General features: G+C 46.6%; 1 protein-coding gene across 8 annotated transcripts in view; it reads right to left on the reverse strand.

The window, feature by feature from the left end:
• Positions 1–1,277: 1,277 nt before the first annotated feature.
• frmd4a (FERM domain containing 4A) overlaps positions 1,278–24,493 on the reverse strand; it is a 395,474-nt gene continuing 372,258 nt past the window's right edge. For 7 of the 8 annotated variants that reach the window (XM_078235965.1, XM_078235964.1, XM_078235961.1 and 4 more), the window contains 2 exons: positions 12,635–12,734; positions 1,278–3,299 (listed from right to left, as the gene is read on the reverse strand). In XM_078235965.1, coding sequence (XP_078092091.1) covers positions 3,197–3,299; positions 12,635–12,734 — 203 coding nt within the window. In that variant the 3' untranslated portion in view covers positions 1,278–3,196. Of the gene's footprint in view, positions 3,300–9,619; positions 9,695–12,634; positions 12,735–24,493 lie in introns of all 8 variants that reach the window. The other variant, XM_078235963.1, reaches the window with a different exon arrangement.

Below are 24,493 nucleotides of genomic sequence, written 5' to 3' on the forward strand. Positions count from 1 at the left end.
TCTTTCCAAAATAATGAGATTCAGGTGATGTTTGATCTTCAGATGTGATTTCACATGTTTTCTGGTACATGACAATGGTTTAACTCTTGGCGTTTGGGTGCTCAGGAACAGTCATGTCACAGGAAGTCCAAGGCCCTTCAATCATTGCTCAGGCCTCCAATCTAACTCTCTGTGGACAGTGTTTTACTCGTATATCAAAGCCAACCCCCTTTCAAACAAAAACAATAAAAATATTAGATGTGGTAAATCTTTTCTGAAAATCAGTTATTTTCACAGTAATGTGACTGAAGTATTTTCACCCTCACCTCTGCTCCCTCCTTCTATGCAGTCTTTACAGATGAGGTGTTGTTCTGGCCCCAGAACGCCAGTGGTGACGCTTTCAAATCAGCTGCTAAGAGGTACATTGATCATGTCCCTCAGTCTTCCCTCATAATTACTTATGCAGAATTACCATGACAGCGCGACTGAGAGGACTTGTATTTATGTAGCACCTGGCACATCCTCAAGAGGCCTCAAAGTGCTTCTCAGCCAGTGATTTATTTTTGACATTTACCCCGGATTGCACTGTCAAGTACAACAAGCCAATTTTCCCAGAGCATGTCCCCTCAGACAGCAGTGAGATAAATGACCCATTAATCTGTCTTGCTGCTGCTTGTTTGTGGGATTAATGTTGGCCAGGACATTGGAGGAATTTCCCTGCGTTTCTTCAAACAGCACCTAGAGATCTTTTTCTCACGTCCACAGGCCGAAGGAGTTTTCTTTGAATGTCTTGTCAGAAAGATGAGCTGTCTGCTATGGCAACGTTTTTCACCCAGCGCAGGGTGAGCTCACAACTGCCCAAAACAGGGTGGCAGAGTGGTTAGCACTGCTGCCTCACAGCGCCAGAGACCCAGGTTCGATTCCCGGCTTGGGTCACTGCCTGTGTGGAGTCCGCACGCTCTCCCCGTGTCTGCATGGGTTTCTTCCGGGTGCTCCGGTTTCCTCCCACACTCCAAAGATGTGCGGGTTAGGTGGATTGGCCATGCTAAATTGCCCCTTAGTGTCAGGGGGATTAGCAGGTTAAATGTGTGGGGTTCCGGGAATAGGGCCTGGGTGGGATTGTGGTCGGTACAGACTCGATGGGCTGAATGGCCTCCTTCTGCACTGTAGGGGTTCTAGGAACCTTCTGCCTCGGGGGTGAATGGGCTACCACAGCACGCCGACACTTGCAGCTCACCGCGCGACGACCGAGAGTGCTTGACAAGTCTGTTCACCAAGACAAATGCCACAGTCGAATCCTCGTAACATTCAGTAATAATTTATTTTGTTAATCTCAAGAACAACCAAATTCATTATTTTGAAAATGTTTCATTTAGGAATTGTTGACAACACTGTTTCTGCAAAATGTAAAGGTACTATACAAATTCTTAATACAAAAGAATAAATTAATAGCAGAACCTCACAATTCTGCATCTTCTACACCATACATGGTCTTCTTTGATTAAAATGGGACAGAAACCAGAGGAGGGGGAGGGAGAAATAAAGACATTTTTTTTCATGCTCTTTTAAGATCAACAGCCATTTTCAGGGAGCAATCTACTGAATTCATTGTAACTACATTGCTTTAATTTACACAACTTGTAATAAAACTATTGACATTCAAAGATGTAAAACCCTACAACTATTCTAGTGGTAACTGTTTGTTTGGTAGCACCTGAATCTGCTCTGCTAGGCCCAAACTAAAACTAATACTGATTTATAAAACATATTGGAATTTTAACATTTTACACAATGGTAACTGAAACTGCGATTAGAAAAAAGTCAGCCTCACAATAAATGCGTGGTAGCGTCTGTAAATGTTAGCCTCTCTTTTAAAACTCGACATGAATCCTTCCTGGTCCTCTCTCAAAGACAAACAGTGCTGTCTGGGTTTTTCTTTGCTGAAGCGGTCCTTTCTTGTCCATGGACCCACACACAATGGAGCGGCTTCAGCTGATTCAGCGGCCTTCCTAAGCAGGCATCCTTGTTGCTGCTGTCTCCCCATCCCCTCCACACCCTCCCCCCCCCACCCCCAACCACCCCCCCTCCCAAAACCCCTCCCTCCCACCACCCCCCTTCCCCGCCCACCCCGACTCCCAACAGGAAACCATCGAATATTCAGAAGGACAGAAAGTGGGGCGGGGGGAGGGGAAAAAAAACTCCCTTTATTTTTTTGGCAAGACCAGTGTCTTGCTCCAACTGTCACCTTGCTTGAGAAGTCTGCGCCACGCAGACTATGTGAACTTTGCGTGCCAGCCACTAAATTATTTCTGATGAGTACTTCATGGGAAAATATTTTTTTAAAAATTTGTGAGGCCTTCTAAGGGTTGACAACTCTCCAAGGCCTTGTCCAATAAATCAGCCAAAGTCCTTGGAAGAGAATATATGATTTAACAAGCCGATTCAAAGCTTAAACTAAGACTGACGTTGTACCATGATGGAATATCTGTGCGGCTGAGAAACGCACAGATTCTGTTCACTGTGTGCTTTTTCGGATTTATTCAAGTACAAGCTACTAGACCACACGTCTGAGCCTCAAGAACAGCTCACCCAGTCCCCATCCACACAAATATTTCAGAACTGTGCTGCTTTTACGATGGGAAAACAATCTTGCCTGCACTCTTAGCGTTTTTTTTTAAAACGGGAAGACCGCATTTTTAATATCCTTCACATATCATCGAACCAGAACCAGAAACAAGAGATTGACAACTTCTTATTCATCAGGTAACCAGCGGGCAACTCCCCTCCAATTCTCCTCCTTCACCTTTTAGTTGGTCTTTGGTAATATTCAAGTAAACGTAATGCTGGGTTAAATTCTGAAGCTCTTCATTATTTCACGCTCAGTATTACTTTGCACAAGGGAATAAAACAAGAATCATACACACGGCCGTCAAGCACGGGAGGTCCGGTGTCTACGATTCACAGTTTAAAAAGCAGTGTTGCATTTTTTTTTCAGAAAGACCTTATTCACGTTGACCAGTGGTTACCTGAGTGACAACACGGTCTGCGATACTTTAACTAGGCTTCGTTCTGGCTCTGCTGACTGATTTCTTTTGTGAGAAGTGCCTGGAACGGTGGTTGCTGGTAAATGACTGTGCGTCGAGTAAGGCAGTGACAAGGGACAGTGAGGGGCTCACTGAAGGGTGTCCGCGTTTGTACTTTGATCTGAGGTCAGGCGTCAGACAAGAGTTCCAGGCTTGGCATTGTCACCTCCGTACCACTGAACATCTGCCAATTCGGAATAGAGTGGGGAGTCCATGTAGCAAGTGTCCTGGTAGGGCCTACAAAGAGAAAAGACTAAAGTCAGGCAATGCTTCGGATTAATATTCAGCCAATTCTTAACTTTCATTAAAATCGAGTCCACTTCTTGCAAAGCTCCCGAACGAACCAGGTTCGGGCTATGGTCTAACCGTGACGACATACTGATTGGACAGTCTCATATTTTGCTACTTAGGGGGTTAGAGAACACAAAGTCAGAATTATTAACTGCAAATTCCTGAGGCACCAAGCCAGTCACTGCTGAGAAAGTGGAAAATGGGACTTTAGTGGTAGTTATTGTTGGTGTAGACACGATGGGCTGAAGGGCCTTCTCTGTGCTGCTCCACTCTATAGCTAAAGCATGGTGTGCCCAAAACAAGGGCTGGAATTCCCCCACTTCGCCCGCGGCTGGGATTCACCGACCTCACCCGCGGCCGGGATTCACCGACCTCACCCGCGGCCGGGATTCACCGACCTCGCCCGCGGCTGGGATTCACCGACCTCACCCGCGGCCGGGATTCACCGACCTCGCCCGCGGCCGGGATTCACCGACCTCACCCGCGGCTGGGATTCACCGACCTCGCCCGCGGCTGGGATTCACCGACCTCACCCGCGGCCGGGATTCACCGACCTCGCCCGCGGCCGGGATTCACCGACCTCACCCGCGGCTGGGATTCACCGACCTCGCCCGCGGCTGGGATTCACCGACCTCACCCGCAGCCGGGATTCACCGACCTCGCCCGCGGCCGGGATTCACCGACCTCACCCGCGGCCGGGATTCTCCAGTCCTGCTGCAGTGAATGAAGTTTTGGCTGAGCGCCAAATTCCCAGTTCTCGCTTGCCCCACCGTTGCTGCCAGCGAGAACAGGGAATTTGGTGCTCACCCAGAACTTCATTCACAGCAGTGGGACCGGAGAATCCCCGCAACACGGTAGCACAGTGGTTAGCGCTGCTGCCTCACTGCGCCAGGGACCCGGGTTCGATTCCTGGCTTGGGTCACTGTCTGTGTGGAGTTTGCACATTCTCCCCGTGTCTGCGTGGGTTTCCTTCAGGTGTTCCGGTTTCCTCTCACAGTCCGAAAGACGTGCAGGTTAGGGTGCATTGGCCGTGCTAAATCCTCCCTCAGTGTACCCGAACAGGCGCCGGAGTGTGGCGACTAGGGGATTTTCACAGTAACTTCATTGCAGTGTTAATGTAAGCCTACTTGTGACACTAATAAATAAACTTTTTTAAACTCGGGCGAGGCCAGAGAATTCCAGCCCATGGCTGTTGGCAGGACAAGCTAGTTCTGAGGGTGAGTTTCGAAGAATTCATCCCCACAAGGTGAGATAGCTCAGTCCCGCGCAGGGAACCGACCAAATCCATCACAGTTGAGATTGGCAGGCTAAAGTGTCCAAAGCAGCCGAAACACTTAACCCTAACCCCCTGAGCTGTGTTAACTGGCAGCTTTGAAATCCTGTAAGTACCATCCTTATAAAACAGCTGGAACACTGTAAATCCAGCCAAGTTTTCTGCTGTACAGCGAACTCATATCAGCTATCAACTGAGCTGGAGGGAAAACAGGGAATCAATTGAAATTCTGTCATTTCAAACACAAAGGCACTTTGTTTGAAAAAATTACAAGGAGCAAAACCTTTCAGGATTGTTTTTCCACAGCAGGTTGGAATCAAGACATAAATTTCCCTTTCCCTGAGCAAATGAAGAGTCATAAATTTTAACCGGTAGGTTAGTTGCGAATTTGCAAAATTCCCCTAACTCCTGTTCCACCGTGAACCCCCGTGGCACGCCGTGAATGAGCACCCACTGACAGTGTCTTTGCGCACAAACACACAGTTAAAATGTGCCAACTTTTCATCAGTTGGCGTCGAAAACCCTTGGCTTTGTGTCGGTAGTTTGACTATCAGTGTTCTGCCAGAGTAACAAACACAAGCAACTTTCAACAGCAGAACAATCACTCCATTCAAACCTGGTCAAGGCTGATTGTTAATGGTTTTTTGGGGGGGCAAGGCAGACCAGGCCGCGAGCGGGAGAAGATTCTCTCCAGGAAGCATTTTAATGACATCAACATCATGCTGCAGAATCACCTCAGGAGACTGAGAGAAGAGAAACTGTTGGACTCATCTCATCGACAGCAAACCAAGAAATTAGTGCTCTCCAAAAGGGGTAATTCTGACCTTCCATCATCCACTAGGATTTCATAAGAAATAGGAGCAGGAGTAGGCCATCTAGCCCCTCGAGCCTGCCCTGCCATTCAATAAGATCATGGCTGATCTGATGTGGATCAGTACCACTTACCCGCCTGATCCCCATAACCCTTAATTCCCTTACCGATCAGGAATCCATCCATCCGCGCTTTAAACATATTCAGCGAGGTAGCCTCCACCACCTCAGTGGGCAGAGAATTCCAGAGATTCACCACCCTCTGGGAGAAGAAGTTCCTCCTCAACTCTGTCTTAAACCGACCCCCCTTTATTTTGAGGCTGTGTCCTCTAGTTTTAACTTCCTTACTAAGTGGAAAGAATCTCTCCGCCTCCACCCTATCCAGCCCCCGCATTATCTTATAAGTCATAGAAAGCATTTAATTTTTATTTTTGGAAAAAAGACCGGTTCAACCCTTTGTTGTTTTCAGTATTGAAGATGAAAAGAAAGTTTCGGCTTTCTGGGTGTGAACGCTTATTTTTATTAATTCATGAGACGTGGGCATTCACCATCCATCCCGCGGTGTCCTTGAGAAGGTTCTGATGAGCTGCCTTCGTGACCGGCTGCAATCCTTGTGGTGAAGATACTCCAAGATAGATTTTCATCGTGTTTCATGGCAACTACAGTTTACGTTTATTTATCAGTGTCACAGGCAGGCTTACTGCAATGAAGTTACTGTGAAAATCCCCTAGTCGCCACACTCCGGTGCCTGTTCGGGTACACTGAGGGAGAATCTAGCATGGCCAATGCATCTAACCAGCATGTCTTTCGGACTGTGGGCGGAAACCGGAGCACCTGGAGGAAATCCAAACGGACACGGGGAGAACATGCAGGCTCCGCACAGACAGTGACCCAAGCCGGGAATTGAACCTGGGTCCCTGGCGCTGTGAGGCAGCAGTGCTAACCACTGTGCCACCCTGGGGATAGAGTCATAGAGGGGGTGGGGGAGGGGGCTGCTGATCAGTGGGATAGTGAGAGCAGGGTCCGATGAGGGGGTTGGGGGAGTCAAGTGCAGGCTCCGATTGGTTGGGAGGAGGGATGTTGGGGGAGCCCCTGAGACCACCATGCTAGGCTGGGAGGGGGGGGTGCAGGTTTACTCAGGTTCTGATCTCGGGGGCACACTTTAAAGGTGGCGCCCTGATCTCTGTGCGACCGGGTTTTGCCAGTGTGTTGAAGCCTTGCCTCCTGTATGACAGCGTGAAACACACTCCCTTGATTTATTTTCGGCAGAGTGGTAAGATCTGGAGAGAAACACGTCGGTTTTCCCGCTGGGAACAGCACTCTGACATTTTTTTTAGAGTGATGATAAATAGTTGTTCTTCAGACTGGAGGAAGGTTTGTGATGGAGTTCCCCAGGGGTCAGTGCTGAGACCCTTTCTCTTCCTGCTAGATATTAATGACCTAGACTGTGGAATTCAGGGCATAATTTGAAACTTTGCAGATTGGAAATGTTGTCATCTGTGATGAGAATAGTCTTGAACTTCGAAAGGACATAGACATATTAATGATTGGGCAGACATGTGGCAGATGAGGTTCAATGCAGAGAAATGTGAGGTGATTCATTTTGGCAGCAATAATGTGGAGAGACCGTATAAAATAAAAGGAGAAACTCTTAAGGAGGTTCAGGAAAAGAGGGACCTCAGTTTACATACACATAAATCATTGAAGATGGCAGGGCATGTTGAGAGTGCAGTTAATAAAACCTAGATACCACAGACTTTATTAATAGGGGCATTGAATACAAGAGCAAGGAGGTCATGTTGAATAAGACACTAGTTAGGCCCCATCTGGAGCATTGCGTCCAGTTCTAGGCATCATACTTGAGGATGGTTGTGAAGGCATTGGAGATATCACAGAGGACATTCACAAGAATTATTCCAGGGATACAGAACTGGAGCTGTGAGGTTAGATTGGAGAGGTTGGGACTGTTTTCCTTGGAGAAAAGAAGACTGATAGAGCTGTTCAAGATCCTGAGGGGTATGGAAATAGTGAGAAACTGTTCCCATTCAAGACAGCATCAGGAACTAAAGTCAAAGAGGTTTACAGCATGGAAACAGGCCCTTCGGCCCAACTTGTCCATGCCACCCAGTTTTTACCACTTAGCTGTTTCCAACTGCCCGTGTTTAGTCCATATCACTCTATACCCATCTTACCCATGTAACTGTCTAAACATTTTTTAAAAGACAAAATTGTACCCACCTCTACTACTACCTCTGGCAGCTCGTTCCAGACACTCACCACCCTCTGCGTGAAAAAATTGCCCCTCTGGACCCTTTTGTATCTCTCCCCTCTCATCTTAAACCTATGCTCTCTCGCTTTAGACTCCCCTATCTTTGGGAAAAGATATTGACTGTCTAGCTGATCTATGCCCCTCATTATTTTATAATGTTCTATAAGTTCACCCCCAAGTTTCCTACGCTCCAGGGAAAAAAGTCCCAGTCTATCCAGCCTCTCCTTATAACTCAAACCATCAAATCCTGGTAGCATCCTAGTAAAATCTTTTTTGCACTCTCTCTAGTTTAATAATGTCCTTTCTATAATAGTGACCAGAACTGTACACAGTATTCCAAGTGTGACCTTACCAATGTCTTGTACAACTTCAACAAGACGTCCCAACTCCTGTATTCAATGTTCTGACCGATGAAACCAAGCATGCCGAATGCCGTCTTCACCACTCTGTCCACCTGTGACTCCACTTTCAAGGAGCTATGAACCTGTACCCCTAGATCTCTTTGTTCTGTAACTCTCCCCAACGCCCAACCATTAATTGAGTAAGTCCTGCCCTGGAGGGCACAGATTCAAAATAATAGGCAAAAGGTGCAGGAGTGATGTGAGAGAAATGTTTTCACCCAAGGGGTGTTTGGAGTCTGGAAAGAACTTCCTGAGAGGGTGGTGGAGGCAGGTTCGATCCAGATATTCAAAAAGGGAATTGGATTGTTATCTGAAAAGAATGTGCGAGGATACAGGGATAAGGCAGGAGAGTGGGATTGGGTAGAATGTTTGTTCAGAGAACCCGTGCAGACTGGATGGGCTGAATGGCCTCCACCTGCACTGTAAAGATTCTGTGATTCTGTTTTTGATGTAAATTATGTGGCTTGCTAGCCCATTTCGGAGGGCAGCATTACCGTGGGTCTGAGTCACATGTAGGTCAGACAGGGTAAGGATGGCAGACTTCCTTCCCCAAAGGGAACCAGTTGGGGTTTACAACAATTCAGTGATTACATGGTCACTAATATTGATGCTGGCTTTTTATTCCAGATTTATTTAATTAACCAGATATTAATTCTCCAGGTGTTGTGGTTGAATTTGAACTCTTACTTCCAGATGACTTGTCCAGTAACTAATCCACTATTCTCCTGCACCCCCAGGATGTGGGTAAGGGTTAAGGTCACTGACCAGTGCTTTCCCAAGTGGTTTGACATTATCACAGTGGCAGCCCAGGGGCTGTGCCAGGGTGCAGAGCCCAGAGTGAGGGTACCTTCTGAGACACTCCGTGGGGGCGGTGGAGGGGGTCCAATGCCTGTGGAAGAGGGGTTTGCCCATGTGTGTGTGTGTGTGTGAGGGCAGCCTCATCTTAAACCGTGATGTCGGAATTCCCGACATTGCTGGTTTTTCTCCACCCTGCCTCACGAGTGTGACTCCATGGGCCGTGCTTCCATTTTTTATTTGCACCGAGTGCTGGATTATCTGGTGAGAAATGCCAGCGGTGTGGCCCGAGAGCTGGACGCCGGTTTCCTTGCCTGAGGCAACAGTCTGTGCAGCGAATGGCCAAAAGCTTCGTCCAGGATGAAGTGAATTGCAAAGGGGAGCACTGCCACCACGAGCAAACTGGAAAACCTCAAATACCAGACAGAAGACAATGGATGACCGAGCGCAGACTGGGAAATGAAGCTGAGATTCTCTAATCTCTGTGGTCTAACGCTAAACCACACAATGCACTTACTTGCTAAAGGGCTACAAATGTGCAGTTTCTCCTGAAATAAAACACTTGAATTGCTGACTGTGATTTATTTCTGTCACATAGACATGATTTCAATAAAGACCTTTGTTTTTAGTAATAAGGAAGAAACTAAAAATACCACAACCATACCACAAACAGCACATAGACAGACAGTGAGGGACGTCACACTGATTATTACTGTACCTCTATTTTACAGAGCTTTGGTGAGTTGGTGATTGAGTCTGTTCATCATGAGGTGTGCTTGTTTCTGTTGTACCTCTACAGGAAGGCAGGTGAAAAAGAGGAGCAGATAAGACTGAATATTAGTAAAAAGAATAAAGTGAAGAAAATGTTAGTTAGATCTGTGGTTAAGAAGTTAGTAAGAAACTTGTTGGTGATTTAAGTTTTGTTACGGTTAAAATGGTGAAGAATTAGGATTGCAATGTTGAAACTACGCTACTGTCAGACCTTTTACATTCTGTTTAGATTTTAACTTCCATGCAGGTTCTGAAGACATTGAACAGTGAATGCAAAGACCACAAAAACTTATCTGACAAAAGATATTGTGACATTTCGCTTCCACTCTCTTCATGCCAGGCTGCTGTTTATTCATAATCATCAAAAAAGTTGACTTAATTGAAACAAAGGCAGATTTGTTAAAATCAAGATTTGGAGCCTTTCTCTGATGGAATCACAGAATGGTTACAGCACCTCATCCCAATGCCGCCTCTCGACAAGTGTGATTTATCCAGTCCCACTCAAGTGCCCTTTTTCAGTAGTTCACTAAATTTTTTCTCCTTTCAGGTGTTTATTCAATTTTCCAGTGAAAGACACGATTGCCTTTCCCACGCTGTCAGCCAGTACATTCCAGATCCTAACCACTCGCTGCGTAATGGCGTCATTGGACATTTTGACGTTGACATTTAGGATGGAATTTTCCCACCTAGTTGGCCATGGGAATGGTAGCGGGCGGGACAGGGACCATGCAAAAGTCTGTTGACCTCAGGCGGGATTGTCCGGCCTTGGGGCGAGCGCAGCTGGAAAATCCCGCCCTGAGTCTCTGGTTCTTGACCTTTCCACCAATGGAAATCTCTGTCTATATCTGCTCTGTCTAATGAATTTGAACGCCTCTATCAAATCTTCTTTGAATCTTCACTTCTCTAAAGGGAACAACCTCAGTTCTGCAGAAGTTCTTTCCTGGAATGGTAATTTTTGTATCTACACAGGAGGCAGATAGTTGGACGGCACTACTTAAATTTAAGGCCTGGTCACTGAAGCACAATGTCATCCTTAACTGAGGCACGTACAGCGTGACCTGGTATCACACGGAGAGAGCAGGGTTTAGCGTTGTTTCAATGAGAATGTGAAAGTGTAAAGCAGACGATAGTGACTTTGAAACCTGTTTTACACTTATCCCATTTTTGCATTGCGGTCAATAGTGCCAGCAGTTCTGCAATGTTACACAAAGTCTAAACAACCCCAGACGCATTCCTGTGAGAAAAGTGAAGACATTGTTTCGGGCGCCTCTTCTGCGCCCTGTGCTGACCCATTCCAGAACAGCAAAAAAGCAGAAGCATGCTGCCCGAGGACTGGTGTTTGTGTCGTATGGAGCAAACTTAACCGAATACAGTCTCTCCACAATCACATCACAATCCAGAAGCAAGTATGTGGGATTAATCTGTGATGGAAATTGTGGAAAGACAGCACCATTCACCCCCGATCCCATCGAAGATCAGCAGCCTGAGGCGAAACACTTTAAATGTAATAAGAATTTTATTTATAAGGGCAGTTTTTCTTCATTGCAATTTAGCAACATTTAGAAAATGAACTTTGCAACTTAAAATATTGGTTGTTTTAACTGTCCCCAAAATAAAATTCACCTGTTCTGCATTGTTTAAAAAAAGTTATTACACTCCGTTCATACAGAGAAAATAAATTTTTAATGTGCTACTTATTTAAAAGGCTTTAGGAACCGCAGGAGAAAGAGAAACCAAGAGCCGCGGAAATGTAAAAGTGTTTAAACTCTGGGGATGAGAATAACACAGAAAATGGAGGCAATGTAAAACTAGAAAACACCGGAAATGTACAGCAGCTTTGTCAGTCTATGGAGGAGGAACCCAAAGCTAGCCTTTCTGACAAATGGTCCCATCTCATTCGCAACCTGCCAAAAGATAGGTGGGACCTAAAGATCTGGACCTCATGGTCTCTGTGATCTCTGTGAGAATTTGAGAGGGATATCTCTGGATGTCTTCTTCCTCCTGGGTTGGTTTAGGGTTCAAAAAAGTCTTATTTTAATCAGCACAGTGGTTAACACTGCTGCCTCACAGCGCCAGGGATTTGGGTTCAATTCTGGCCGTGGGTCACTGTCTGTGTGGAGTCTGCACATTCTCCCCATGTCTGCGTGGGTTTCCTTCGGGTGCTCCGGTTTCCTCCCACCGTCCGAAGATGTGCTGGTTAGGTGGATTGGTCATGCTAAATTGCCCATTAGTATCCAAAGATGTATAGGTTAGAGAGATTAGTGGAGTAAATACATGGGGTTATGGGTTAAGCCTGGGTCGGTGCAAACTCGGTGGGCTGAATGGCCACCTTCTGCACTGTAGGGATTCTATGATTATAAGTGGGAGGGAGCCTGTGTGATGATTGGATCAAGCTCAGTGTAACAGACATGCATCTTTCTATCAGACACTGACTGAGATTGTGCATTTCCAATGTCTTCAGTTTTCACTTTCCAGCATTTAATTCTGTCAAGCAGCATTACGCAAATGTAGCAGTTCCAGAGTGGTTAATAATCTGACAGTCTTAGCCCTTCACCCCACAATTAAACACAGCAAACTAAACGTTAAGCAACTTTATCGCCAGTGTCAGCTCTCATGAAGGAGCATTGTCGGAGAGCTGTGACTGTGCAACATCAGCTCTCCTGTCAGCAACTGCAGAGTTAGCAAACTGTTACAGAAAGATCTGTGGGCTGAACAGCTTTGATGTGATGGCTTTAGAAAGTCAGATCTCTTTCGTGATCAAATTGCTCTTTAAACCATGCTGTGGGGATCTGGGTGTGGGCAGTTTTGTGTTCTATGAGTGGAAGCTTTGATAATGAACAAAGACAATAAGCTTTGTGTGTCCCGTCCCCCTCCCCCCCCCCCCCGCCTCATTGCCCCCCCCCTGCACACCCTCCCATCCCACCACCAACCTCCGCCCCCCCCCCCCGACCGCATGACTCACCCACTCTGCCAGGACGCAATGTGGTGGGGACTGCTCGATGGAGAGGAAGCTATCAATTCGGCAGACTGCGTTGTGCTCCTTTTACTACGAGGTGAGGCGGCTGCAAAGGATAAAGGACACAATGAAGGTCGGGCATGAGTCACTGGAACGCAACAATGCGAAGGGTAACCACGCTGGAGACAGAAAATGGAATATTTTTAGGATTATGACAGTTGGTTTGGCATTAACCACACAAAGGAACATACAAACTACCCTGCAGGAACGCTTTTCCAAACACAACGCCATTGTTTTGAGTGAGATCATTTAGTGATGGGCTGGGGTTAAACTGAGTATCAGACACCCTTTTCCTGGAAAATGGTCCTCACTTCTCGGGAATATTTGGAACTATTTCTGCGACTGAAATGTAATTTCTTCCTGTCTTTTTTTGTTTTGGTTTCCTGTTTTTGGTGTTGTACATTTTTATTCAGAGATTCTAAAGACTTGCTGAAATTTTTTTTGATGTCTTGTTTCCTCTCTGTTGTCCAACAATGTGATCAATTATCAATTACATATCCACAAACAATTAATTATCTCCTGTGTGGCTCTTATTGCCCACAAAGTTTTAAGTTTTTAAAGTTTATTTATTAGTGCCACAAGTAGGGCTTCAGTTAGGGGGATTAGTGAGGTAAATGTGTGGGGTTACAGGGATAGGGTTTGGGTAAGATGCTCTTTCAGAGAGTTTGTCCAGACTCAATGGGCCGAATGGTCTCCTTCTACACTGTATAGTAAGGTCTGTTAAAGTTATTGTCACAATTAGGCTTACATTAACACTTTAATTAATTTACTGTGAAAATCCCCCAGTTGCCACACTCTGATGCCTGTTTGGGTACACTGAGGGAGAATTCAGCATGTCCAATGCACGCCTTTCGGACTGTGGGAGGAAACTGGAGCACCCGGAGGAAATCCATGCAGACACAGGGAGAACGTGCAGACTCCGCATAGACAATGACCCAAGCCAGGAATCGAACCTGGGTCCCTGGCGCTGTGAGGCAGCAGTGCTAACCACTGTGCCACTATAAAACATGCTTCGTTCATGGATTATCCTGTCTTTAGGATTTGTGTTCCTGTCACACTCATTGAGAGGATGGACAAAGAAACTAATCAGAAAAAGGAAAGACTTGGCATTTTTATCGCACCTTTTGCACCCTCAATACATCAGCCTGCTTTACAGCCAATCGTAGACTTTCTGAAGTGTCGTCGCTATGGCACTGTAGGAAACATGGCAGCCAATCAGCACATAGCAAGCTCCCACAAACCGCACTGTGGGAATGTGTAATCCATGTATGGGTGGTGCAAGAAGGATCCGGGGATAGGGTGGGGGAGAGGGCCTGGGTCAGATACTCTGTCAGAGAGTCGGCACAGAGGCGATGGGTCGAATGGCCTCCTTCTGCACTGTAGGGATTGTATGATTGATTCTATGAGAGGTGATACTTTCCATTCTAATGAAGAGGTGCTCGGTGACTGGTCTGCGACTCGCACCACTGAGATTAGCAACACATCCTACTGCTGCACATTGGCACCACTTGGAACTCTACAACAGTTCCAAGTGGTGCCAATGTGCAGCAGTAGGATGCAGCAACAGGGTTATGATTCTCTGAATAAATTCATGTGAATCATAACCCAGATACCTACTGGCTGCTGACCTCTTAAACAAGCCACAGACAATTAGAGACATGGTGGTAAGTACACCACAGCAACTCAATCCACTGCACCCTTCAGCAAGGTCAGACCAAGCCTCCGACTACAAGGAGAGTAATTGTCCACCAGACATTTATTATTCTTCATGATATACAGAGAATACTTCGATAGTTGTTAAACAGATAAAATTCTAGGGTAGCATCTTGCGCTTTTACTAATCGAATATTTACGAATCGTTTGCCCATATGCAGAACAAATTAAATCCCTGAGATAAAAACAAAATACTGCGGATGCTGGAATCTGAAACAAAAACAGAAAATGCTGGAAAATCCCAACAGGTCTGACAGCATCTGTGGAGATGGAATAGAGCCAACGTTTTGAGTCTGGATGACCCTTCATCAGAGCTGACTCCAAACATTAGCTCTATTCTCTCCCCACAGATGCTGTCAGACCTGATGAGATTTTCCAGCATTTTTGGTTCATGTTTGAAATGCAATCATAGAAATCATAGAAACCCTACAGTACAGAAAGAGGCCAGTCGGCCCATCGAGTTTGCACCGACCACAATCCCACCCAGGCCCTACCCCCATATCCCTATATATTTTACCCACTAATCCCTCTAACCTACACATCTCAGGACACTAAGGGGCAATTTAAGCATGGCCAATCAACCTAACCCGCACATCTTTGGAATGTGGGAGGAAACCGGAGCACCCGGAGGAAACCCACGCAGACACGAGGAGAATGTGCAAACTCCACGCAGACAGTGACCCAAGCCGGGAATCGAACCCAGGTCCCTGGAGCTGTGAAGCAGCAGTGCTAACCACTGTGCTACCGTGCCGCCCTCCTCCTGTTCCTAATTCTCACATCACGATGTTCTTTAACTGCTCAGCATCGCAATTTGAGGCAGGTTAATTAATCCTTTCTCAAAAACATACACAACCTGTTAATTTTAAATCTGGGGTTATTGGATTTTTATTGTCCAGATGTATTCAGGGATGGGGGGGGGGAAGGTGAATATATGGATTTACATCACAATTTTTAAAAATATTGTTCATGGGATGAGTGTTTCTGACAAGGGCCCATCTCTGACGGTGGTGAGCTGCCTTCTTGAACTGCTGCGATCCATCTGGCTTAGGTACATCCACAGTGCTTTTTTTCTGTAGGGTTTGATACAACTGAGTGACTTTCCTGGCCAGTGCAAAGGGCATAGGAGCGTCAAGCACACTGATGTGGGTCTGGATGTCACACATAGTCATGATGTGGAGATGCCGGCATTGGACTGGGGTGAACACAGTAAGAAGTTTAACAACACCAAGTTAAAGTCCAACAGGTTTATTTGGTAGCAAAAGCCACACTTTTTACTACCAAATAAACCTGTTGGACTTTAACCTGGTGTTGTTAAACTTCTTACTGTGTCACACATAGGCCAAGCTGGGTAAGGTTGGCAGCTTTCCTCTCCTGAAGGACAAGACACAGATATAGTTTTTTTTTACAGTGATCTGATCACGGTCATTGTTAATGGGACTAACATTTTATTCCAAATCAGCCATGATTCTAATGAATGGTGGGATCAGGCCCTGGGGCTAAATGGCCTCTTCCTGTTCCTATGTTACAGATAACTGAGAGAGAAAAAAATACACAGGTTACATTTTTAAAAATGTGAAAGTAACGCGCTCACCATTTTGATTTGACAAGTTGAATTGACTTCTCTGCTAACTTGCCGCCAGGCAACTTTGATAAAATGTTGACCAGCAAGGTCTATTATTGAAAAATATTATTGCAAACAGAGTGTGTCTACTGCTGCTAAATTCAACAGGGCATTCTGCTGATTAAAACACCGTTTTCCTTGTTTTATGCTCTCAATGATATTTTTGCCAATATTCAACAGGGTGGAAAACATAACAGAACATGGGATTTAAAATCCACCTAAGAGTGCTGTACAAACCGGACAGGTGCTCAGTTTGGATTCAGTGACTCAGTATCCTTGGATTAATTACGTGACACGCTTTGTTAAGATTGATTGCTGCCTCTAACAAAGCTCCGATAGGGGCATTGCTTTTCATACAGGAAACAGCACTTTAACCTTGTCGGGACTGTGGAATGTCTGGTCATTTCTCACATTCCTTCCTCGCAGTGAACACAATGGTGCCAAATAATCACTGCACCATTTCCGGCTTGGGTTGTGTTTTCAGCGCTGACCCAACATAAATAATATGGTCAGTTCATGTGTAAACCCACTGCCAATGGTTGTGTGTAAGTCCCGTCTAGAACCGTCAAAAGAATCCTAGAATGGTCACAGTGCAGAAGGAGACCACTCAGCCCATCAACTCTGACCCTCTGACACAGCATCTTACCCAAGCCCTATCCCCATAACCCCACATATTTACCCTGCAAACCCCTATGCCACCGCCATGAAAGCATGTAAAACCAAGGCACTGTTTAACCGAGAGGCAGTCAGCAAGCACAGCGGTGACAGGGGAACAGGACTTGCTGTGGGTTAAGGCACAGACAGCAGAGCGTTGGATGGCCACCAGTTTCCAGAGGGAAGGTTGTAGGAGGTCAGTCAGGAATGTGTTAGAATGCGTTAGATCTAAAGGCATGAAACGAGGGCTGGATTTCACAGGGTGCTGTATTGTTTACCGTCCCCCTCAGCTCTCCTTCCACCCACCCACCCACACCCACCCTACCCTCACCCCCACCCTACCCTCACCCCAACCCTACCCTCACCCTACCCTACCCCCACCCTACCCTACCCTTCCCCCAACTCCACCCTACCCTCACCTCCACCCTACCCTCACCCTACCCTCACCCCAATCCTACCCTCACCCCAACCCTACCCTTCCCCCAACCCCACCCTACCCTCACCCCCACCCTACCCTTCCCCCACCCTACCCTTCCCCCAACCCCACCCTACCCCCAACCCCACCCTCACCCCCACCCTACCCTCCCCCCAACCCTACCCTCACCCCCACCCTACCCTCCCCCACCCTACCCTCACCCCAACCCTACCCTCACCCCCACCCTACCCTCCCCCAACCCTACCCTCACCCCAACCCTACCCTCTCCCCAACCCCACCCCACCCTACCCCCCACCCTACCCTTCCCCCACCCTACCCTTCCCCCAACCCCACCCCCACTCTACCCCCAACCCCACCCTACCCTCCCCCCCACTCTACCCCATCCCAGAAATCCCCGCCCTCAGGAGCTGTTGGCTGCACTGATTGGTCAGCTGCTCCATAGTCTCTATAGCACCAGGGTCAAGCAGTGGCCAGTGCTGGGACTGCAATGAAGTCCCTGAGGAAGAGGAGTCCTGCGCCTTGCCTGCCCGAGGCTCGTAAGATCCCACCCGAGGCCAACAGAGAATGCCGTTCTGCGAGCCTTGCCCACCTCACTAAAATTCCGGCACTGGAGCCTGGACTAGAGGTAAGTCTGGCATTTTGGATGGGCCTGGCTGGGAGAGCAGGGCAAAGGAGGCAGACGGGGGTTGAAGGGCTGGGTTTGAGAGGCTAAGGGTGCAATTTAAAGGGGCTACCATGTTGGGACGGAGTGTTTCCAATGGTCAGTGGGAACTCCGCAAAAGAACCCCCTTCCTGTCTGACAGCAGCTCATGCGGTGAAAGTTGCTGGGAGGCGATGGCCTAGTAGTATTAATGCTAAACTATTAATCCAGAAACTCAGCTAATGTTCTGGGGACCCGGGTTCGAATCCCGCCACAGCAGGTGGTGGAATTTGAATTCAATAAAAAATATCCAGAATTAAGAATCTACTGATGACCATGAAACCACTGTTGATTGTCGGAAAAACCCATCTGGTTCACTAATGTCCTTTAGGGAAGGAAATCTGCCGTCCTTACCTGGTCTGGCCTACAGAGCCACAGCAATGTGTTTGGCTCTTAAAGTGCCCTCAGGGATGGGCAATAAATGCTGGCCCAGTCGGCGACGCCCACTTCCCATGAACAAATTTAAAAAAAGCTCATCAATGGAATTGCCCCACCGTATTTCTGTAATCTCCTCCAACCCCAAAACTCTCGGAGATATCTGCAATCATCTCACTCTGGCCAGCTAATATTTCCCTCCATGAGTGGTAGGTGCACCTTCAATTGCCAAGGCTACAAGCTCTGGAATTCTCTCCTTCAACCTTCCCACCTCTCCATCCTCATGCACTTCTTAAAGTCTACCCCTTTTGACCAAGCTTTTGGTCATTGGTCCAAACAGCTCCATAAATTTTGCTTTTTTAACACTCTTGTGGACGTTTCATTCCATTAGAGATACTTTATAAATCTAAGCTGCTATTGGTACAACCCACACTATCATGCAGAATATTTGGGAGAAATGAGGATAAAATACACCAATGACAAATAATTCACAGATTTTTGAATCAGTAATGTCGTTTGTGCAATGTGACTGGGCTGTGTTGCCTAATTTCCATTATTGGACTGAGATTGTGCGGGTTTGCTGGATTATCTTGCTGGTCGGAAGGGAATGTCACCGTTTTTTAAAATCTCCTTAGGAAGTTTTGGCCATTGTGAATCACTTCCTTCAGGAAATTAAAATCTGTTGAATAGAGTCTTGGAGAGACTGCAGGATGCGGCTGTGGGGGAAATGAGTTTTGTGGATCAAGTGATATTTTCTTAAAATCGAAATCAAGAGAAGTTGCAGTTTCCAAGCTGTGCTTTTGTTTCTGCTTCACACTGAACATCAACACCATCGGTCTTTAGGGGTTAGTGCGTGGATTTGGGGAAATGTAAGTTTGCTGAGCCGCTCTTTTGTACTTGCTTTTTATTGCTGTGGGCAGCACAGTGGTTAGCACTGCTGCCTCACAGCGTCAGGGACCTGGGTTCGATTCCCGGCTTGGGTGACTGTCTGTGTGGAGTTTGCATATTCTCCCCGTGTCTGTGTGGGTTTCCTCCAGGTGCTCCGGTTTCCTCCCACACTCCAAAGATGTGCGGGTTAGGTGGATTGGCCGTGCTAAATTGACCCTAGTGTCAGGGGGACTAGCTAGGGTAAATGCATGGTGTTATGGGGATAGGGCCAGGGTGGGATTGTGGTCAGTGCAGACTTGATGGGCCGAATGGCCTCTTTCTGCACTGTAGGATTGTATGATTCTATGGTAAGAAAACCAATGAGAAACACGCCAGTTTTCTCACCAGATCTTACCGCACTGCCTGATAAAATCAAGTGGGTGTGCTTCACACTGTCACGCGGGGCGGGCGGGGTCTAAATGCCAGCAAAATGCTGCTGCTCAGAGATTGGGCGCCATCATTAAAAGGCACCCAATCAGGAATGGCACAAAGCTGCCCCACCCAGTCCACCACGGAAGTCTCAGGTTCTCCCCTCCCCGCCCCCGATCAGAGTCAGCACTCCTCTCCCCGATCATTGGCCCCTCCCCCCCACAATCATAGGCAGCACGGGTATGGTGCCAACCTGGCAGTGCCAATCTGTGCCAAGGAACAGTGCCGGGGAATTGCCGGGCCACTGGTTGGCCAGGCCACTGGTTGGCAATGCGCGCCTTTACGCCCCCAGGGATGACCCATGACAGGTTCATGTCCAGGTGAACCGGTTGTGAATGGCGTTGGTGCCTGCAGAATCCAGTGAGGGTGGGAAGTTCTGGACAGAGTGCTGGCTAATGACACGCTAATGTATTAACCTGCGCTTCCTGGGCCCCCGTGGTGTGTTTTCTGCCACTCTGTTGGCAAGGGGCCTGAAAGATCGGAACTCAGACACTCGCTGCCGCGAACCCTGCTTTCCGGATTTTGAGCACGGATGGAAAGTTCAGGCTCAAAATCACCCCATAAATTCACATTCTCTCTGTGCTGACAAGTGACATTTGGGCCACAATGCCAGTCAATGAGCATCTCCAACAAGAGAAGGTCTAACCATCGCTCCTCGGCATTCAATGACATTACCATCACTGAGTCCCCACTATCAACATCCTTGGGGTTACCATTGACCAGAAACTGAACTGGACTAGCCATATAAATACTGTGGCTCCCAGAGCAGGTCAAGGCTAGGAATCCAGCGGAGAGTAACTCACTTCCTGACTCCCCAAAACCTATCTACCATCTACAAGGCACAAGTTAGGAATGTGATGGAATACTTCCCGCTTGCCTGGATGAGTACAACTCCAACAACACTCAAGAAGTTTGACACCATCCAGGACAAAGCAGCCCGCTACACCTACAAACATTCACTCCCTCCATCGCCAACGAACAGTGGCAGCAGTGTGTACCATCTACAAGATGCAGTGCAGGAACTCACCAAAGCTCCTTAGGCAGCACCTTCCAAACCCACAACCACTACCATCTAGAAGGACAAGAGCAGCAGATACTTGGGAACATCACCAACTGGAGGTTCCCCTCCAAGCCACTCACCATCCTGACTTGGAAATATATCAACGTTCCTTCACTGTCACTGGGTCTAAGTCTTGGAATTCCCTCCCTAACAGCACTGTGGGTGTACCTACACCTTAGGGACTGCAGCGGTTCGAGAAGGCGGTTCACCACCTTCTCAAGGGAAACTAGAAATGGGCAATAAATGTAGAAAATAAAAGCTCATGGTGTAAGAGGCAACACATTGGCATGGATAGAAGATTGACTAGCTAATAGGAAGGAGAGAATTGGCATAAATGGGTCTTTTTTCTGGTTAAAGGATGTGACAAGTGGAGTGTGGGCGGTCTTAACTTTTTACAATGCATATAAATGACTTGGATGAAGGGACTGAAGGTACGGTTGCTAAATTTGCTGATAACACAGAGATAGGTCAGAAAGTAAGTTGTGAAGCGGACATTAGGAGGCTCCAAAGGGACACAGATAGGTTAGGTGAGTGGGCAAAACTCTGGCAAATGGAACATAATGTGGGCAAATGTGAATTGTCCATTTTGGCAGAAAGAATAAAAAAGGTTGTTATCTAAATGGTGAGAGATTGCAAAGCTCTGAGGTGCAGAGGGATCTGGGTGTCCTGGTGCATGAATCACAAAAGGGTAGTATGCAGGTACAGCAAGCAATTAGAAAAGCTAATAGAATGCTACTGTTTATTGTGAGGGGAATTGATTACAGAAGTAAGGAAGTTACACTTCAGTTGTACAGGGCATTAGTGAGGCCACATCTGGAGTATTGTGCACAGTCTCCTTATTTAAGGAAAGATAAAGGCGTTAAAGAAATTTGAGTTTTTCTTTTCTTGTTACACAAAACGATAAAGCTAAATATCAACAGAGGATTCAGGAGCAGGAATAGGCTGCTCAGCTCTTCAAGCCTGCTCCACCATTCAATAAGATCACGGTTGACTTGATTGTGGTCTCAGCTCCCATTTTCCTGTCTGCCTGCTCATAACCCTCGACTCCCTTGTCTAACAAAAATCTGTCTAACTCTGCCTTGAACAAATTCAAAGAGGCAGCCTCCACTGACCTTTGGGGAAGAGAATCCTACATGCTAATGACCGTCTTGAGATAAAATTTCTCTTCATCTCAGTCTTTACTAGGAGACGCCTTATTCTTAAAATGTGCCCCCCACCTGCCACCCCCCGCCCCCCCCCCCCCCCCACCGGTCTTAGCCTCCCCCACAAGTGGAAACATCCTCCCAGTATCGAGCCTGTTAAGCCCCCTGAGGATTTACAAGGGTCCTGAACGAAGTCCAGTCCGTCACACAAACCAACCTCCCAACTGTTGACTCCATCTACACTTTCCGTTGCCTTGGAAAAGCAGCCAGTATAATCAAGGACCCCCGCGCACCCCGGACATACCTTCTTCTGCTTTCTTCCGCCAGGAAAAAGATACAAAAGTCTGAGGTCACGTACCAACCGACTCAAGAACAACTTCTTCCCTGCTGCCATCAGACCTTTGAAAGGACCTACCTTGCATTAAGTTGATCTTTCTCTACACCCTAGCTATGACTGTAACATCATATCCTGCACTCTCTCCTTTCCTTCTCCCCTATGTACTCTATGAACGGTATGCTTTGTCTGTATAGGGTACAAGAAACAATACTTTTCACTGTATCCCAACACATGTGACAATAATAAATCAAATCAAAACAAAAAAAACTTAAAATTATCAACAAGATCACCACTCATGTTTCTAACCTCCAATGGATACAGGCCCATGACTAGTTATTGAAAAGACACTTGGGAGCAACATTCACTCTAAGACGTGCATGTGCGTGACTCCGCAGTAATCCAGGATGTACCAGTGCAGGCAACAAGCAGGCTAATGTGCTTCAAGGACAGAGGGAAATTAGGGGGAACATATTGCTGGTGAGATTGTGGATTCAGGCAAAGGGAATCGTTCGTGGAGAAGATTTCCGATGCAAGCGGTGTTACGAGACATTGGAATAGAGAGGGAGCAAATGTGGCAGAATCGGTTAGAGATACGAATTCAGATCGAACAATCTGACTGGAATTTATACAACTGCTTTGCAGGAATGTAATAAAGTTAAATCTTGCTGAGTGCACTTTCTTATTTTCAGGGTGGTTCAACGAAATAAGCAAACTGCTTCCTGTTTACTTCGAGTTAGGGATGGTTCCTGTCTGAAAACAACATCTCAAATACTTGAAACTCACTTTTAAGGCTCGCATGTAAAAGAGGTTCCATCCTGATGACGGAACAGAAGGTTCGTTTGTTTAATCGTTGAAATTCCTGATGGTTTACTGGAGAAATTGCCGATGGACGGGAAGTGGAAATCCTCAGAATAGATTAGTGGTATTCTCAGTGGCCTTGGGATAGAAATCGCAAGGGTGGGGTTTGTTGTGGTGTGTGGCTAAGAGTTCCTCACTTGCTGGTAAAATGAAGGCTGAGTGAACACACTCAAATGGGGAACATTTACCCTCAGAAAAAGTGTTCAAGTGTTAAATGTCTGAATCCGAATCCTCTGCATCACAACCACTTCTAGAGGATTTGTATTAAACGGCACATCCCTTTGGCTGTTTGCAGCAAGCAAAATACTGACCGCACCCAACCAGCCCGAGCTTGCAAAATTAAAATGCAAGGGCCCAAAATTAGGTGTGATTCCATGATTGGACAGCGCTTGCTAAACAATCCTGATTGTGTTAAGAACTACACCGAAAACAGTTTGAGATTACTAGTCGGTTCACAATGTGGTTCACGTGAGCATGCTGGAGGTTACATATATTCACACACAGGGTCCTACCCTTTGTAGACAGAAGGAGCATGTCCACATGTTGTGCATTTCTAAAATAAACAAAAGCTTGGAGGACAGCCATTCCCTGGTTCATTCCTGATGGCAATGCCTTGACCAATCAGATTGACTGGCCTAATTTGAATTTGAACAAAAGCTTGGCAGTTAACTGTTCACTGGTGCATTCTGCATGACAACACCTTTACCAATCAGAATCCACTTGTCGACCAATCAGAACTCTCTTTTCATTCAGTATGAATTGTTGTTCCCTTTGCAATTGGTATTTTTGTGAACCTGTCCTGATAAGTGCAAAAGGAAAAGCTTCGACAGCATGTCTCTTTTTTCAGCAATATCTTTACTATTTGTTTGCTGATGGCCATTTGGCTTGAGTTAAAGCACAGCAAACTGGCCAAAGGAATTGTGCAGTAAGTGGAAATCCTCCTCAGAATCTCTGTACAACATGAACTCAAAAAGTAAAGTTCAGTCAAGGTGGCAGGACTGAGAGGCTTCCCCTCTTGTGGACTCATCATCTTCCTGTCCCCAATGACGAGTGCCTCACATTGCATCTTTCAATAAATCTCGATGACAGTTAATGCTTCATCGTGCATTTGCGCTGGGTACCTCATTATCTCAGCGGCCACTGCCCAGAATGTACAATAAAACGACAAAAATCTGTCACTTATGTTACGTTGGAATAAACAGTCACTTTTGACATACTGTCCCACTGTCCAAAGATGTGCGGGTTAGGTTGTTTGGCCATGCTAAATGGCCCCTTAGTGTAAGGAGGATTAGTGGGGTAAATAGGTGGTGTTAGGGGGATAGGGCCTGGGTGGGATTGTTGTCGGTGCAGACTCAATGGGCCGAATGGCCTCCTTCTGCACTGTAGTGAATCTATGATTCTATAAAAGGCTGAAAGTTACACTGGAAAATATCTTCATACCAATGCCTCAAGCATTGGTATCCAGTACTTCCACCATTGCTTTACTGGAGATATTAAAACCTGAAGAAAGAGCGCCTTTCACAATCTCAGAATGTCTCAATGTGTCTTACAGC

This window comes from Mustelus asterias, chromosome 19 (genome assembly GCF_964213995.1).
Source record: "Mustelus asterias chromosome 19, sMusAst1.hap1.1, whole genome shotgun sequence".
In the NCBI taxonomy this organism is placed as follows: Eukaryota; Metazoa; Chordata; class Chondrichthyes; order Carcharhiniformes; family Triakidae; genus Mustelus; species Mustelus asterias.